The following is an 18,296-nucleotide window of genomic DNA, read 5'->3' on the forward strand; positions in this document are numbered from 1 at the left end:
CATCACTCCCCACAGCAAGGGAGCCCCCCTGGATGCAAACTAATCCTGTATAGCATAGAATATCTGATTGATTATTTGCTGACAGGCAGCCCAAGGGAAACAGCAGCACTTCAACCATCACACAACAGGGAAAAGGGGGAAAAGGAAGGAGTTGGGATTGCCAGTACTGAAACCATCACTTGGGATGAGAAATCAACACGTCAGGCCAGAAAGAGGGACTGGGGGGAAGGAGAGCTCCGGTACCCCACATACAGGGAGAAAGCAGAAAATTATTTCAATTACAATGAAAATGTATTTGATGAGAAAAACGTGGATTCTGCTTTGATGCTCGATGCCAAGAAAAGCAATATCCAGGACTATAACACCCCATCTCCGCGCGAGGCGAATGAGTTATTAAAGCAGAAGATGAATGGCTCGCAGCGCAGCTAACTGCGCCGGTTAAGAGAAAAATAGTTATAAACTTACTCCTTGCCCCAAAACGCATTCCTCCCCCTCATCCCCGGGCCCGTCTCCCCCCTCCGGAGCAGCTCAATGCTGTGCCTCGTTTCTGCGGCTTAGAAAGATTCAGGAGGGGGGGGGGGTTTGATAGGAGCAGAAAAGGTGAATTTAGAGGGTGGTTTTTTAACTCCTCTCCTTCCTCCACCTTGGAATCAAACACAGATACAGGAGGAACAAAAATAACCCACTCGTTCCATTGTGGGGAAGTAGTGGGGATGGAAATGAAGGCGCATTCTTATGTATAGCAGTGCACCCGGCAGCCCCGTGGCACGGGGACTCTGTTCTGCATGAATAAATATGGGTAAAGACGTAAAGAACACCAATCTGATAAGGGAAAGTGTGGTTCTCAGGGGCTGGGAGCAAAGCAAGGCACCAGCTTTAATTCTTCTTCTTCCATATGTATAGAAAGCAGCATTGAGATGATAATGCAGGGGGATGCGGAGCCTTCTTGGAGTGATGGATATAACCCCCTGCCTCAGATACTAAGGCTGATGGTGCAAACCCACTGGCGACAGTGGCAAAGAGAGGCTTTGATCACCCCCCCGGGAGCCGCAGGGTCAGGCCACCCGCTCCACGAAGGATGGAGGCACTGCACATCCCCTCCTCAAGTCCAGCACTGAGTCTTATCTGCCAGCAAAGTCCCTTTCCCCCCAAGACCCCATGGAAAGGAGATGCTGGAAGTTGCCTGATGCCGAGGCTGTGGGTGCGAGTGCCGACCTCTGGAGCATCCCCATCCCCTGCAGAGAGGCAGCGGCACGCCCCGCGCCGCCTCCTCTCCCCGCAGCCCATCACAGCAGATGGATTTTCCCAGCACCGCGGACTTTGCCCACTCTTTTACCTCCGGATATCCAAGATATCCCCCAAAAAGGCTCTTCCAGCCCCCCCCAGCACCGAGGGGCTGCCTGATTCCCCGTTACACAACCCTGCTCGGGAGATCCTACGTGGGCAGACGTGGGTTTTCCTCTGAATTGACAACAGCTCTCGCTGCAGCTCAGCAGAACATGAGCAGCTTACATAAACAGCGAGCAGAGTTACCCTGCGTGGGGGCTGCACGCAGCCACCCGGGCTTGGGGAGGGGGGGAACAGAGAGATTATCCTTTTTCCCTATAAAACAACCCAAACCCTTGTGGTGGTGGCGATGGGGGGGGGATGTGATGAGAAAAAAGGCAGCGAGAGAGAAATGACTCAAGTGTTTTGTAACTTGTCACATTCGAAGCTGCAATTTGGAGGCAGGAAGGAGGGATCCAAAATAGTCGCCCCGGCCCCGGCTTGTATAACAGAGATTCCTCATCTCCTCCCCTCCGCCGGGAAAAGGGGGGACATTTCTGCCGCAGATTGGCAGCTGGGAAGAGGCAGGAGAGCTCGGGGTTGTTACCGCGCAGGAAGGAGCCCCCAAATTAGGAAGAATTACTCATCCATGGAAAAGGCTCCTGTGCTGGCGGGGAGGCACCGGGGAAGAGGCTGCAGGGGAGGGAAGGCTCCCGGGAATGACTTCTATGGATGCTCTGAGCCCGGCGGTGACGCTGAGCGCCTTGGGATGCCGCCCTGAGCAGGAGGTGATGCTCGGGAAGCACAGGCGGAGTGGGAGAGCAGGACAGAGCGGCTTTCCCTGCTGGAAAGGGACCCAGTGAGGGCTGCACCTTGATGGGAAGGGCAGCAATAACCTCTGCTGCCAAAACTGAGCTCAGAACTGGCTCAAGCCCTCCTAGAGAAGGGACAGGAGATGCTCGGATGTTCCCCTGGGAGGGCTCCAGCAGGGTCAGCGGGTGCTTTATGGGTAAATCCCCATACAACGCTTCCCTCCTGGCTCTCCTTGCCCTCCCGCACCAAAGCCAGCAGTGCCCACCACTTCCCGGGTTTTAAATCCACATCCTCAGCAGCTCATCACATCCCAGTGGGAACCACAAGAGCCCGGCTGCACTCAGGCCCCTCTGCAGAGAGCAAGGGGTGATGGAGCAGAGACCCCCTAATGCACCCAACCTACTGCCAGGTCCCATCCTGGAGCCTTTCGAGTCCCAACAAGGTCTGAGGCTGGAGCTGTGGATCAGGAATATGATGGAATTGCAGCATCCTTGTCCAAGTGGGTTCACAAAGTGCAGCAACAGCAGGGAGGCAAGAGGGATGTTTTCCCTTCTGGGTACCAACCCACTATGGAACCAGCATCAGAAGCACACAGAGAAGCCAGGGAGGATGCAGGGGAAGCTGTACCCAGCTCACCCCAAATTCAAACCTGCTTTCAGACCCCACAGATCCATTTTCAATGCACAAGTGCCAGGAGCACCCAGGGGAGCTGCCTCCTGCTATAAACCCTCCTGCACACCCAAACCATAGCTAATGCCTTTTGAAAGGGCCAAGGCAGGTCCTGGGGACGGCAGGAGATGCAGTAAGTGTGACACCTCCCCTCGGGGCTCATTGATCTGCCATCGACCACAGTGTGGAACCTGACTTTGAAAGCCCAGATGGGCTTTGGCATGTGGGTTTGTGGGGGCAGCACTTCCTAAGGGTCTCCTCAACAATGAAATGGGAAGCTCAAATGAGGGAAGAGAGGAGCTTTAGAGCCTTTTCTCTAGTGTCACCCCAGCTAAAGCTCTTAAGTGCCCAACGCCCACAATGGCACATGGAGCGTCCCAAAATTAGGGTGCAGAAAAACAGATTTAGGTTCTTTTTCAACAGCTTCCTCTTTCTGCAATGCAGTTTGCTTTGCAATTAAAAGGATTCCTTAAAATCCCTATTTCTTCATGATAGAGCCACCTGAATCACTACCACTGATTGCCAGGCTCAAACCAAAGGGGTTCTAAAGGTGCCCTGTGATGGCAGGGACTTGCTCATCTGATAAACCAGCATCACCAACACAAGAAGCCAAATTCCTCTTCTTGGCCAGTGCACAACCACACGCTCCCAGGCCATTCCCACCGGGATCCCACGGCACATCCCAACTCCACACAGCCACGAGCGGCGGCTCCGATGTGAGCACAGAAAGCGGGTGATTCAATACCAAGTCTACATCTGCAGCAGCAACACAATTATCTCGTGGAGTTCAACGATGATGGATAGAAGTTTTAATTACCAAACCTTTTCATCCTCCCCCACGCACAAGAAGTATATTTCCCTGGCATGTTTATTTAATAATAAAATATGATAAAATTACATGTTAGTGGGATAAAGCGTGCCGTGTGTGTAAAGCACAAGACGAGCTGAAGCCTGGTTTGTCACCAAAGCTGAAAACATTAGCTCCTTTGATCTCTTCTGGCTCCAAAGCAGCTCCACAAGCAGCGAGCCGCGCATCCCCTGCTGCAGCCAGCCCGTGGCAGGGGGCAGGCAGGATGAAGCCCTGCTCCTGCCGCCCCACGTGCCAGCGCGCTCCCCGCTCACGCAGGGCAGCAGATTGACAGCCTCCGCTCCTGCACACGTCCCCGGCTCTTGATTTACCCAAAGAGAAGAGCAAGCACAAGCCAGCTGCCTTAATTGCCACGGACAGGGCTAAAGGGTGGCCCTGTCACCTATCAGTATCATTTAGGGCTTGGGAAGTGCCCAATTCCCATGGGGAGCGCCCGTTAGAGCTCTGTGCTCATATCAGTCTTAATTTCATTTGGTCCTTAACACCACTGTCTGGTTCACGTATCCGTGCTGTACAGTAACGCTATCTGATGCGTCCCGTCCCCTGGCACCCCGGGATGGGGATGCTGCCGCAGCACTCCGAGTGTTCTCTGCTTCCAAACCCAGCTATTAACGGAACAGCACCAGCCACAGCCTGTTGGAGACCTGGCAGATGCAGGTTACTTCACTTCCCAACATGTGGAGAGCGCAGTTCCCCCCCACCTCCTCCTCGCATCGCAGCCTACAAGTAATTCTCCAGCAGGAAATATCCCCCCCTTGGAAATTCACAGCCAACCTGCTAATGAGCCTTTGTGAAACTTGTGCCTTCTTACCTCTAATTTTACAGCCTGTTAGGATTTGAGCTCTGTGGACAGCCTCACATTTGGTTTGGAATTATAGGCTGAGTGGCTGTTCTCTCCTATTATTGTGCTGTCAATCTTGTATTAGCACATTATAATATGGTACACTGAATGCATCTGTTCTGTATATCACAAGTCCTAATTGTCATTTGTTGAATCACTTTGTCTTATATGATTGTTAAGCAATTATTTCATCCAAAGCAGCTTAAACTTTGATTACTGTATAGTGTGTACAGGGATCAAAGTAAAACCATCAGCTGCTTCAAACAGCTCCCTGCTGAAACAGGCACAAGTGTCTGTCCCACACCCGGGTGGATGCCAATACATAAGCAGTAAGGAGAGCAGGCTTGATGACCTGGAGGTTCTTGGCAGCTCCCAAGCCCATCCTTCTGCCTGAAGGGGAGCCTCGTTTGTCCAGGGTGGTTAAATGTCCAGCAAACATGTAGGTAATGAAGCAGATGTGAAGCGACAGATCTGCCAGGGCTGCTCAAGGAAAGGGGCTCTCATGGTGCGCGGCACCAGCTGTCCCTCCTGGAGTAACACCCCACACTTCCCAGCCCCAAGGATGCTCTCCCGCACCCCAAAAGGCACGGAAAGCAAAGCAGCGCTTGGCTCTGAGGTGCACAAGGGGGATCCCATCCCAATCCAGCTCAGACCCGCACCAGAGCAGAGGCACTCTCGTCCTGCCTGGGAGCGGGTCAGCAGAGGACAGGGCTGAGCCTGCAGCGCACACACTGCTTTGCTTCACCACCCCACAACTTAAGCCCTCAAAGAGGCATTTTTGGTAGCTCAGAGGCCTCACACCAGCCCCTCTGCTCAAGGCCAGGCTGAGCCCAGGCGCCAGGGAGCCGCTGAAGTCCGGGCTGCTGCTATGGAACAGAGACATGGGAACCCAAACCAGCATCAGCTCCAGCAGGGCAACAGGGAGGGGTTCATCACCAGGGGCTTGGGCTAATCCCCATAATATCTGGCTGACAGCATGGGGAAGGAATGCTGGACCATTGTTTCTAAGTAGCCCAGACAGGGCTGAGAGGAAAACAAGCTGGTGGCTCCTCAACCCCAGACGGATCCAGGAGCCAACAAGGATACACAGACTGTCAGGAATCTCCTGCTTGAAGCCATCCCTAATGAGAGCAGACTTTAACCTGAGCGCTGCTCCAAAGCCCCTCTTGCAGCCGGCTGCAAAGCACTGCCTGACACAAGTAGAGCACATCCCAATTAGGAGATGAAGCAGACCTTCTCCTCCCTTTGTGTGAGGCTAATGGGCTCCCTCATCCAAGTCATTTCCCGAATAATGGGCCCCAGATCCTAGAGCACAAACCCTTATAAATCAGGACTGTCCCCAACGCAGCCACCAAGCGTTCACAGAGGAGCAAAGGCTGGGACATGAGCAGCAATGGAATTTGCTGTGGACTCCTGGAGAGGCAGGGCTGGGATCCCCAGTGCCATAGCAGGGCATTGCCATGGCCCTCCAGGCCCAGAGCAGCACCCCCGGGGTGCTGGTTACAGGTTTAGGCGCAAAGAGGACATAGAGCTGCTGCTGTGATAAGCCTGATACAACCCATGAGGGCATCATCCCACAGTTTGCAGGGCTGGGGGCTTTTCCAGCCCATTCTGCTATGGGCAGGTTTAGGACACTAAGAAAACACGCACAATTCTTCACAGAGCAGACAGGAGGGTCCGTACAGCTGCAGGAAGCAGCTCGAGCTCACAGATGCTCCAATGTCAGCCTGGTTGGCACAGGAGAGGGGTCTCACAAATACCATTTAGGTTCCAGTTTGGGGTTGTAGCCTTGCGAAAAGCACTGGATTCCCAAGACACCTGCCCCCGGTCCAGAGGACGAGCCCTGTCCCTCCCTCCCAGCCCCGAGGAGCCTCTGAGGAAGTTGTCAAACCCCGTGATAAAGGCAGGGCTGGAGGAGCAGGTAAAAGGTAGCGCCCTGACCACGCTCGAGCGCGTGGCGGCAGGTAAATTGCTTTTTAACAAGCAGACAACTCCTCTCCATCGCATCTCCCGTATGTTTCTATAAAGGGCAGAAATGTGTTTTTAAAGGGCCAGCAAATAAAGTTCCCATCGATTTGATCCCCGGTGTAATCCGTTTTGCTGTCTGCCACCAACCACGGTAATAAAACAGCATCATGTAACGCGCCGTCCCGGGTAATGTGACTATACATCATGGCAGGGGCCGTGATCTATCATCTTCCACGGGGATTGCTTAGCTGCAGGATTTATAAACTCGCCCCAAATTGATGCAATGTCCAATTTTCTTTTCCAATTTATTTTTGGTTGAGCAAAGCAATATTGAGGCAGGACCAGGAGGACGCCGGTCCCCCACTGATGTGGGCCTCTGTTCCCACTTCCTCCTTGGCCTGGGAAAGGGCTTGGGGTGGTCAGGAAGATGCCAACGTGCTTTAATGGCTGCGTTTGGTGTTTTGCCCCCGTCGCATCATTGTGGTGCTACCCAGAGGTTGCATGGGACGCCCTCGGTGTTACCCGATGCTCAGAGGGGTCTTTAGCAAGGACCGAGCATCCTCAGCATCACCAAGCTGCATCGCACATCCCCACCAGCAGGACAGACCAAGCGGCCGCTCTGCTCCAGCTCAAGGCAGAGGCAAAGGCACTTCCCCATGCCCAGGGAAGGTTTGTGCCTCTGAACCTAAAGGATTTCCAGGGTACCTGAGCCATCTTATCCCTCTGCCTGAGGATGCTGAGCAACCAGATGTAACCGCAGCTTCCATCACACCAAATAAGGGGTCTTTAGGGGAGGCAAAGTGATGTTCAATCAAGCTGGGTGCAATGGCCAAGTGTCTGAACAGGGCAACCATGATATTCAATATTAATGTATTAAACCCCCTATGAATGCACAGGAGATGAGGCATTGGTTTCCTCAGCGGTGGTAGGTGCCTCTCAAAGCTCAGCTTCACAAGCTACCACCCCACTTGGCCATCCTTCACCCACAAGCCCATTGACGTTGCCTCCACCAAGGAGCATCAAGGCTGCGAGCAGAGACCTTGGGTACGAGCAGGGTGAAGCGTGGCCCCCAGGAGCACGGAATGAGGATGGGGAATGTCCCATTCCCCCCGCTCGGAGGAGGATTTCCGGAGCTAACACACAAACACTCCGCATTTGGCTGGGGTTGGTGGTTGTTTTTCCGCAGGAGACGCGGTGTTCCACGGGAAGCAGACACTTCCCACACGAGTTTGCATCCTCAAACCCCAGCTCCTCTGCCGCCGATTCCGATGGGAAAAGCATCGCCAGCCTTTTGCCCAGCCCATTTCTCACCCCTCCATCCATGGGATCACTGAGCCTCAGCAGGGCGATAGCACCCCGCTGTGCTGGGAAGCATCACTTAGGGATGGAGATAACTTTAGCACAGGTTTCCCGTTCTCACTTGGGAATTACGGAAAGACAAATCCAGTTTCCTGACCTTAGAAATCCCATCATAAACCAGAAAAAGCAACCCCATCGCCTGTGCACGCCTCAGCCCTGGCACAGGATGTGGCAGCTCTCCTTCCCACTCACTTCAGGGGGATTTTTAGCAGGGAAAAAGATGATCCCAAAGCATCCTGACAGGTTTGGGAGAGAATCCATCCATTCCCATAGAGAAAAACCTGAGGAATTCAGACCCAGTTCTCTGCAACCAATTCAAAGCTATCCAGTCCTCCCAAGGACCTGCCCATCCCAGTGCCACAGCGGTCATCCCATCCCAAGCATGGTGCACACAGACAGCTCCAAAGCCAAAGCTCACCTGCTTTGTTTTCAGGTTCACAGATCCAAAGCCTTTATCCCCCCCAACACGTCCCAGGGTCTGGGCCTGCTTAGCCCCTAAGTCCTCCCCACAGCATCATTTGCTGGGCAGAGCAACATCCATCAGCATCACCACAGCCCAGGCCCTGCCCTTCTCCCTGCTTTCCAGGACAACAACAAGCAGCAAGTGCCTGCATCCCCGGGAAGCCTCCAACTCCTGGAAAGCCACACGCGCGTGAGGGATGAATCCATGAACAGCATCCAGTGCGGGTGGGTTAACCCTTTGGAGGAATCGGACATCTTTAAGGCAAGAGTTTTACTTCAACCCATGTGATCAACAGGGGGAAGAGACTTCCCAGACGGCAACGAAGCAGCCAGGAAAACTGATTCTTGCCACTTTAAGGTACCAACAGAGCCTCCCCCTTAGCGGGGTTGGAGTCAGCGCTGGGGAAGCCGCAATGGGCTGCTGGCAAGGATCGCGGCAGGGTTTGGGGACAAGGCTGATGCCACCACATCCTCTGATGGGCACAGCGGGATGCTGCGATCCCAACCCCTAGCACAGACCTGCACGGAACCGCATCCATCCTCATCCTCCTCCTCCTCCCCTGCCCAGGACAGCCCCGGTCCACCGGGAGCGCCCCGCGCTGGAGCTCGGGAAGTTCAATGCTGCCACCCGGTGGCGGCGAGCGGCAACAGCAGCTTCGGGGGCCGGAGGGGGGGGGGCAGGATCAAGCTCGGGTTTGCTTTAAGAAGTTCAGGGGAAGTTTAAAACGCGACGGAAACGGCACCAAATGAGACGAAAACGTTCTCATGGAACGGGGGGGGTTGGGAGGGACCTCAGAGCTCCTCCAGCTCCAACCCCTGCCACGGGCAGGGACCCCTTCCACTGGAGCAGCTTGCTCCAAGCCCCTGTGTCCAACCTGGCCTTGAGCACTGCCAGGGATGGGGCAGCCACAGCTTCTCTGGGCACCCTGTGCCAGCGCCTCAGCACCCTCACAGGGAAGAGCTTCTGCCTCAGAGCTCATCTCAGTCTCCCCTCTGGCAGGTAAAAGCCATTCCCCTTGGCCTGTCCCTACATGGCCCCTACCAGCGGGAGCGTGTGGAGTTTCAGTTTACCCGCAGCTCAACCTCAAACCAAACCCCTGAAGCACAGGAAAGCAGCTTAGAAAGTCACCCAATAACCAGCTCCTGCGGCTGATGGCACTTTGCCCACGGGACAAGGCTACCAAGCAATGCACGGCACTGCGCAAACACCTCCCAGGCCATCCCCAGCACCCGAAGCAAAGGCACTGAGCTTCCCTGCCTGCCCAGAGCTCAAAGTCCAAGCGCACACATGCGTAAGCAATGCTTTCCCAATGGATTCCTCCCCTGTGACCCGGATACACCTCGAGTTAACAGCAAAGCTCGGAGCAGCGCGGGACTCACCTTGTCAGCCTGCGGGTACCGGACACGGGGGCTGCCCCATTCCCTGCTGATCCGCTCCCGGTACTGGTGGCACTTGGGGATGTACGAGCAGCTCACGTCGCCCAGCTCCGGGTAAATGACTTCCAAATCCCCTCTGGAGAGACAAAGGAGAGGACGCAGGATGGATGAGGAGACTCCGTGCAGTGGATGGGAATCAGCACCACTTCCCAGCCAGGCTTGAGCTCTGGTTCCAATGCTGGGCAGGGGATGCAGGATCCAGCTTGCTGCCACCAAGCGTGGCACCTTGTGCACCAGGATAAGCACCCTCCTGCGCACACCCGAGAGGGGCCACGTTCTCCACAGGCTTTAAAAGAATCATGGCCTATGGGGTGAATTTAAGGCTTGAAGATGGGGAGGAGGAGAACAAAGCCACCCTCACCCCCTTGGCTGCAGACAAGCAGCTTGAACCGAGTCTCCTCGTGACGTGGGAGCAGGGATGAGCCTGCTCTGCTCTGGGTACTGACAGTGCAGCAGCAGGGCAGGTGCCTCCAGCTCCAACCTGAAGCACTTTCCCCTCCACATCACCTAACGGAGGAAGGGGCCACCAGGACAAGCTGTTGGGTACCACAACGTGTGTGCAGTGAGCCTCAAGGCCACCAACACGACATCAGCATCCCCGTGGCACAACCTGAGGTGTGCAGGATGAACCGCTCCAGAACTTCCCTTCCCCAAGGAGCAGCCTCCTCCCTCTGGAGCTCCCCATGGAAAACCCAAGGAAGAAAGCAATGGGTACTTATAGCCCTGGCAAAGGGGATGGTGGAATTAACTGTCCCAGAAGGCGATGGGACGCGTGGGGCAGTGCATGGCTGGAGGCAATGGGGAGCCCCTCACCTGCAGAACAAGCTGTCCCCGCCGCTGAGCATCTGGAAGAAGCAGGTCCTGGAAGGTTCATCAGGCCATGGGGCTGCAGCACCAGTCAGGAGAGCAGCCAGAAACAGAGCACCCAGCGGCCTCATCCTGCCCTGTGGGGACCAAGGGACAGCGAGGGTCAGGGCTGTGACCCAGTGCTCCCCCCAAGCAGCCACAGCATCCCCATCACCATGATGCAGCTCAGCCCCATCAGAAGCCAGCTCCAGGCCGAGCACACCCATCCTTACACATCATTCCCACCTCACCCCAGTTCCACATCAGTCACCCCAACAACGTCACAGATAAACCGTGCTCCCTGCTGCTGCTCCATGCAGGAAACATGGGACCACCGGCAGGCTTGCAGCAAGACCCCCCCCATCTCAGAAGAGCCACTTCTGCCTGCCTACAAGGATGGCACCAGGGATGCGCAGACAGGACAGCAGCAGAGCAGCTACAGCCACCACTGCCACCACTGCGATGCTGCACTCCAAGCCCAAGCAACACTAAGAGGGAACAGAGCCCCTGCTCCCTGCTGCTCTTCCTGGGACTCGGAGGAGATGGGAAAGATGAAAACTTGGCATCAGGGTTGGCCATGGTCTAACCAAGGCCACTTCCAATGGATGCACAACCAGGCACTGACCAGCATCCCTGACCCCCAGCACAGCATCTGCATGGGGACAGCACCAGGGTCCAATTGAACCCAGCCACAGCCTCTCCTGCACCAGGGCAACGATGACAAAGCACAAACCAAGCCTCGAGGATGAGGGGAGCTGGGACACGGGGTGCAGACACCCCCCTCCCTGCCCAGCTCAGCGCCAGCCCTCACCTCCCCTTGCAGCATCCTGAGGGCCCCAGGAGCCCGGAGCAGCAGCCAAGGCCCTTGACTTACCAGCCAGGTCCTGGGGATGGGAGAGCAGCTCTGAGGCAGAGCCTGGAGTTCTGAGGTTGCCGTGGAGATGGTTTCCCTGGAAGGAGGGGGAAGAATGGACTGGAAATGAAAACACAGCCTGGGGAAGGGGCAGCTCGTCCCTAAAGGAGCACGGAAACAGGCGACGGTGCCTTCATCCCGCAGGGATTGGTCCCCGACCCATCCACCAGATTCAGGTCCCCACCTGGCCCACATCCCCCTCTGCACCAGCAGCTTCCCAGCTCATTATACAGGATGCTGCCCAAGTATTTAGTAGCACTGGCCTGTCCTCCCCATTGCCTCATCGGTTCTGGGTGAGGCATAGGCAGAGAAGCCCACTGCCAGTTGGGAATGGGTATTACAGCACTTACTGTATCATTATATAATGAAGTGCCAGCACGCAGAGCGAGCACGAGCGAGTGCCAGCACCACTGTCATTACAGAGAGGAAAAAGGCATGAGGCTTCAGCAATTAGAAACATTAATGTATTGGGAATGATCCGGAGGGTTTAGGGGCTAATGGCTCCGGTTCCCACGCTACAGCATGGGCAAAGCCCATAATTAGAGCCCTGAGCATGCAGGCAGGCTCACGTGAGTAACGCTGCTCCCATCGCAGCCAGGAGCGCTGGCTGGCATGAGTCAGGAGCATCAAAACGGGGCCTACATCCTCCATCAGGCCAAGGGGGTGATACCCCAGCACAGCCACACAGGCAAGGACACCCAGTGTTAATGATGAGAGCTACCAAGAGACCCTGGCATGGGAAGGTGGCTTTGGGAAGAGCAGGATTCCAAACCCCTGTGTCCAACCCGGCCTTGAACACTGTCAGGGATGGGGCAGCCATAGCTTCTCTGGGCAAGCAGCATCACTGTGAGCATCCCCTTGGCTCCTGCAGCGGTTAACATGGGTGACCACGGGGCAGAGGTCACCCAAACAGCAGCAAAAGCCACAGACGGGGTGAACTCCGCACAGAAGCGGAGAGAAGCCCTTCACACAGAGGGAATATCAACCATTCCAATCCGGAGAGCTCCCTAGAGGATCCCCAAACGGGATCAGCACAAAGGGTTTGCTGACAGACAAGGCACAGAAGGATCCCCGGGGGATGCTCTGGAAGGAAAACCCACGGGAGCAACAGCCGCTTGCAGCATCCTTGCTAAGATGAACTCAGCCTTTCTCTGAGCGCTGTTTGCAGAGCAGTGACAAAGATTTAATTTCCCCTGCTCAGGAGCCTGTTGAAAAGGCAGCAGGAAGCCTCAGCAGCAAACCCACGCCATGGAATGGGCTGGGTTGAAGGGACCTTAAAGCTCACCCAGCTCCAACCCCTGCCACAGGCAGGGACACCTTCCACAAGAACAGCTTGCTCCCAGCCTGTGTCCAACCTGGCTTTGAACACTTCATCACCAGGGTATAAAATCCATGGCAAAGTGATGCACCCGGAGCACAGCTCCTGCAGAGCCAGATGGGTCCCCAGGGGCATGAAGCCATCAGACTTTGATTTAGACTGCGGACCCTGCTGGCTCTGCAGCAGACACAGCCCTGCCTGCACCCCTGCTCCAAGCCTCACAAGCCCATGCAGGAGACGGGCAGCTCCCACCAGCCCATCCTCCTGCCCGTGCTTGGAGCCCTCAGAGCCAGGGAGAGCCAATAAACCACGCACTGAGAGCCCACACTGAGCCGCTTCCCCTCCGGAGCGGGATGCTCCCATGGCAGAACACACCGAGAGCAGTGTCAAGGTGGGTGCAGAACAGGAGCCAGCCTCCTCCCCAGTGCGTTTGCATGGCACCTCTCCTGACTAAGAGTGCGGGACCGCAGGAATCTCGTCTTTCCAGCTGCTGGGAAGCCTCCGGCGCGGTGCTGGGGGAAGCTGTGTTCATCCAGGACTTCCACCCTGCGCTCAACGAGATCCTGCCTCCGCTTACCAGGATGCTTCACACCTCCACTACTGGGAATAGTGCTGTAACCCGCTCCTGCATCCGAGCGCCCTCCATCGCCTCACAGGCTGCTGCCAAGGCCCCAGAACCTTACCCAGGGGTGACTGAGAGCATCAGGGCACAGCTCAACCAGAACCCAAAGCATTTCAAGGAACATCAGCTCAATGGGACAGGCTCTCAAAGCTTTCACACGTGCAGAGCCCCCAGCTCTGCTGCTTTTACTTAATGCCGGGTTTTAACACAAACCAAAGGTTTCCAGGTCAGGAATTCCCCATAAATGCTCACGAGACAGCAGCTTTTTGTCCCACCAGGAGCCAAAAGCACACAGTTGGAGCTCTGGAATTTCCCACCCAAGCCACAGACTTCCTGTGGCTGTTAAAGATTAACCAGTGCCATTTCCAACCCACTTCAGGGCTTTTTCCAACTTCACCCGGCACAGCATCCCTGCCCCATAAAAACCTGGTTTATTTGATGCAATCCAAGTTTATCCCATCCCATCCCATGGAGTGACCTCAGCAATCCCCAGCCATTAACTGCCTGCAGGGACAGAGCAAGGAGACGGTGCTGGGCCCCAGTCCCCTCAGGGGCAGCCTTGCCCTGGGCTGTCCCCCCAGGCTGGAACCGGGCATCCCCTGCTGCAGCCCTGGGGTGAATCACAGCGAACCACTCCAGCCCCTTGGGAGCTGCCCCCTTCTCACATGGGGCCAAGGCCGTGGCTTTGCTCTGATGCTCCTGAAAGCAAAGGTTTCACAGGCTCACAGGATGGGAGAGGGCTTCTGCTAAGAGCTCATCTCATCTCCCCTCTGGCAGGTTCAAGCCACTCCCCTTGGCCTGTCCCTACAGGCCCTTGCCCAAAGCCCCTCTCCAGGTTTCTTGAAGCCCCCCCCCCTTAAGCTATTTATTGTTGCTGTGCATTAGCAAAGGCGTTGCTGGGCACTAAATGTCCTCATCCCCCCCCCCAAGTCCAACCCAGCTGCTGCAGAAAGAGCTCAGCTCTTCCTTCAAAGTCCAGCATTTCCTGGGATTTGGGCTCCTCCTGCCTCAGTTTCCCCACAGAAACCAATTCCTAGGGCCTGAACGACAGCCAAGAGGCGTTTGTTGGCACGGATCCCCACCGGCAAGCAAAGCACTGGGCAGAGCCCTGGCCAGGGGAATTCCCTGGATCTTTTCTCCTGAAGGGAGCCCATTCCCAGCTGCCTTTTCCCGTGGCACTCGCTCGGCAAAGGAAACAAAACCGCATCCGCTCTCCCCATTCACAACCGGCGGCACCTCCAGCCCTGCTCTCACCTCGTCAGAGCCGGTCCTCCCGCTTCCCCCTCGGCCCCACTCCCAGCGAGTGCCCAAGGTCATCCTCACCTTGCCCCTGCCAGCCCCCAGGCCGAGGGCTTTGTGGGGCCGCTTCGGGGAAGAGTTGAGTGGATTTAGGGAATGCGACGGCTTTATTTCGGCTTGAATCTGCTCCGGGTTCCCCTGGACGGGTCCATGTGCCCCTAAGGATCAGGAGCTGAAGGCATGGGCAGAAACCAACCTGCCCTCCGCTTGCAACCGGAATAAGCCGAATCCAAACCTGCTCAGGGGAGAGCTAGAAAAGGTCCTGAGTGACCAAAGGGGAAGGCTCAGAGCCCCACAGGGGGGTTCAGACCTGCAGCATCCTCCGGGCAGGAATCGCTATGGGATCAGGGAGGGGATGCACGATGCTTTCACCCTTTGAAGCTGCAGCGCCTGCAGGCTCCTGCACTCTCATCCCAACAGAAGATGCAGCGCAGCACACGCTGGGTATCAGAGTAGAGCCAGGGCTGCTGCGAGCCCCCGGAGCCAAGCACCAGCCCCTCTCCCTCATGGGCATCACCGGAGCACCCAGGAGAGGAGGAACATTCCCTGTTTCCCAGGCAATAACCGCATGGCTGGGAGCAGCCCCCCAAGCCTGGCAGCATCACACAGGGAGCCCCCCCCTTCTCCTCCCGGCCTGGCTCCATCCCAAACCTCAGCTCCAGCAGCACCACAAGCAGGAACGTGTCTCAGCCCCTGCAGCACACAACAGCGCCCTGAGTGCAAGGCAGCAGCACCTTCACCCATAGCATCATATGGAGCAGGGATGGGGTGACCACATCTGCATCACATCCGCACCCCATGAACCCCAGCAGCAAACGGCACATGTGGGGGGCTTGGGGGTGCCACTGCGTGGCTGCAGAGCCCAGGCTGGTGACCTTGGTGCAGGCATCCAGCCCGTGGCACAAGTAACCATAGCAGAGCCCACCCTGCCACCAGCAAGCACCTTGTGACTGCTCCTGCCGGAGCTGCAGCTCTTCCTGGAGAAGGGCTTCTATTTTGGGCAGAGTGTTTTCACTTGGCCTATATTAAGCAGTCACAAGGCAGAGCTGTGCAGAGCCTCCTGCCTTCAGAGCCAGCAGCTCCCAGCGGCGCTGCGCTGCTCACCAGGCCCTGCCTGATGCCATCAGCATCCTTGTATTCACACCCTTGCCCAGAGGCACCTCTTGTGCTGGAGCTCCAGCATTAAGGACCCTCCATCCCCGCTCCCAGAGGCGGGAGAAGGAACCCAGCATGGCTGCAGACACTGACACACAACAGCACCATGGGGGTCCATATAGCGCTGAGAAAGCCTCAGGTGTGCCCTCTGCTCAACCTGACCCCAGGGATGCTGATGGGCACAGGGACCAGGTTATGGAAGGGTCCCCCAGGTATCTTCACCTCCCTTGCCACCCTTCTCCCACCATTGCACCCTGGCAAGAAGGCGTCTCCCAGCCCCATGGGTGCTCCAGTTGTGATTACAGCCCTTTGGGGATGCCAGCAATAAGGAAATACCCATTCCCCATCCGTGCCAACGGCACGGGCCAGGCTGGGCACTGCTCCTGGGAAAGCCCTAGGGCAGGAGGTTAATGAGGAGCTGGGGATGAGGAAGCAGCATCCTCTGCTCTGACTCAGGCTTGGCTAAACCCGGCCCCACCAGTTGCACCATCAGTTCCCAATGGGCTGGCAGGGCTCTGCTGCCCACCCCGTGCCAGCTGGAGCCAGGGATCCGCAGGGAATCTGGGCTGGCTATAAATAGCACCGTGTGGATTCAGCCTGCATGTGGCTCTTCCCTTCAGTCCACAGCCTGTTTTCTCCCTCTCTGAGGGGAGCACAGGCTGGATGGACCCTGGTAAATCACAGACAAAGCAGGGAGACAGACGGGTTCAATTAGTCCAAATCCCCAATGTACTTACACCAGATTAACCTCTGCACCAATACACCACCAAGCCACACTGAACTGGCTTAACCCTTCCTTAAACGGGGTTAACTGCTCTGCCACGGGGGTTGCATGGGTTTAATGGGCTCAGCTGAGCCCCAGCCCGAGCCCCATCACAGCCCCATGCGGGGGGGGGCCCTGCTCCCTTCAAAGCCTGTTTGGGGTTGGAAAGGGGTGAGGGTGCTCCCCACAGGTACCCAGGATTGGGGGAACTCCTGAGCTCGGGTCCCGCTTCCAAAAGGCTTCTCCAGCTCCCCCCTCCCCAGACACCCACTCCCAGCCCCCTGGCTGTGCAGGGGACCCCAAGGTGACCCCCGTCCGCAGCTCCCCGCACCAAGAGGGCTCCCACATCCCCAACAACCCAACCAGCAGCAAACCAAGAGGGGAAAGAGCCCAAGACCCTCCCCAAACACAGCACAACCCCCCCCCTTCCCACCTACCACCGGTATCCCCAGGCCCGCACCAGCGGCGCGGCAGCCGAGGGGAGCCTGTGCCCAGGCAGGTCTGGCACGGCCCCAGCCCCACAGCAGCTCCTTGGCAGGGCTGAGGCTGGGGCTGGCTCAGGGCTGAGCATGGGGCAGGGAAGGCTGAGAACCCCCCCATGGTGACCCCCGTATGCAGGGCACAGACTAACGTGCACCCTGCAGAGGTCGAGGCTGCTCCACACCAGGCATTGCTCCAGGCTGGGAACGTTTTCCCTGCTCCATGGCCCAGCAAAAAGGAGCCCTCTTAGGGCCTGCACCAAGTCAGGCATGAAAATGCCCCTTGCTCCCTCTTCCAGCTTCACTCAGGGCAAGGTAAGGGCTCACTGGAGGTGTGAGCCAGCCCTGGGTGCCAGCCACACGCAGCACCAGAGGTGCCTGGGGCACAGCACCAGCCCCATTACAAGGTGAGGCAAGACCTGGCCAGCAAAACCCCTGGTGCCTGTGCCGCAGAGCACGTTCCTACCTGTTATCAGCTGCATCTCTACCCACAGAAGGCATCCTCCAAGGGAAGCAGGACAGGGGGGAGGCTCCTCCTGCCTCTTTTTAAGCCTGGTGGGCACCTGCAGCCCATCACCCATCAGCTCCCTCCTTTCCCATTGACTCACAGCTGGTCCCACTGAATCACCCCTGCCAAACACCTTGCCATGGCCCGTGGCCATTTCCCTGGTCCCTTGGTTCCCATTGACTCATCCAGAGCTCGCCCTCCCCTTTCCATTCCCATCCTGCTCGCTTTGACTCACCCTGCCCTGGGACCTGCCTTCAGTGTCACCAGCACCACGCCGGCAGCATCCCAGAGCAGCATCCCAGCGAGGGACCCCGGCCTGTGGCTCCCACAAGCACCTCCCAGCCCGTGCCCAAGTGCCACTGCCAAGCCCCAAGGCTGCACGGAGGGTTTGGTTTTCCAAGGATTCCCTCTCATTTCTCACCCTGGCTGGCATCTTCTGCTGTGTTTTCTTCCCCAGATCATGGGAGAAACAAGGGATTTGCAGACTTCAGGTGGAACCAACGGCTTAAACACTTTCCTTCCCCCTTCCCATCCATCCCCCCCCTCCATCCAGGCCCATTTGCTCCAGCTGCGATGCTGGAAGCATTTAGGAATGAGTCTGGAGCCCGTTGGGAAGTGGCAGCGATGGGGAGCGGGCCCCGGCGCGTGCCGCCGGCGCACCCGGAGTGGAAAATTCCCATGTGTGGAGCTCGGATTGTGGTCCAACAGGT

At 56.9% G+C, this 18,296-nt stretch overlaps 1 protein-coding gene across 4 annotated transcripts in view; it reads right to left on the minus strand.

The window, feature by feature from the left end:
- Positions 1 to 18,063, minus strand: part of PEBP4 (phosphatidylethanolamine binding protein 4) — a 71,088-nt gene extending 53,025 nt beyond the window's left edge. The window contains exons 1-4 of one of the 4 annotated variants that reach the window (XM_057420851.1): positions 18,008 to 18,063; positions 11,404 to 11,479; positions 10,497 to 10,627; positions 9,627 to 9,759 (exon numbers count right to left, since the gene is read on the minus strand). In XM_057420851.1, coding sequence (XP_057276834.1) covers positions 9,627 to 9,759; positions 10,497 to 10,627; positions 11,404 to 11,479; positions 18,008 to 18,048 — 381 coding nt within the window. In that variant the 5' untranslated portion in view covers positions 18,049 to 18,063. Of the gene's footprint in view, positions 1 to 9,626; positions 9,760 to 10,496; positions 10,628 to 11,403; positions 11,480 to 11,626; positions 11,653 to 11,792; positions 11,816 to 17,544; positions 17,582 to 18,007 lie in introns of those variants that run through there. The other 3 variants (XM_057420852.1, XM_057420850.1, XM_057420853.1) reach the window with 3 other exon arrangements.
- Positions 18,064 to 18,296: the final 233 nt, after the last annotated feature.

Source organism: Pezoporus wallicus, unplaced genomic scaffold (assembly GCF_028554395.1).
Source record: "Pezoporus wallicus isolate ANWC-B61680 ecotype Strahan unplaced genomic scaffold, APGP_CSIRO_Pwel_v1 contig_8717, whole genome shotgun sequence".
Lineage (NCBI taxonomy): Eukaryota > Metazoa > Chordata > Aves > Psittaciformes > Psittacidae > Pezoporus > Pezoporus wallicus.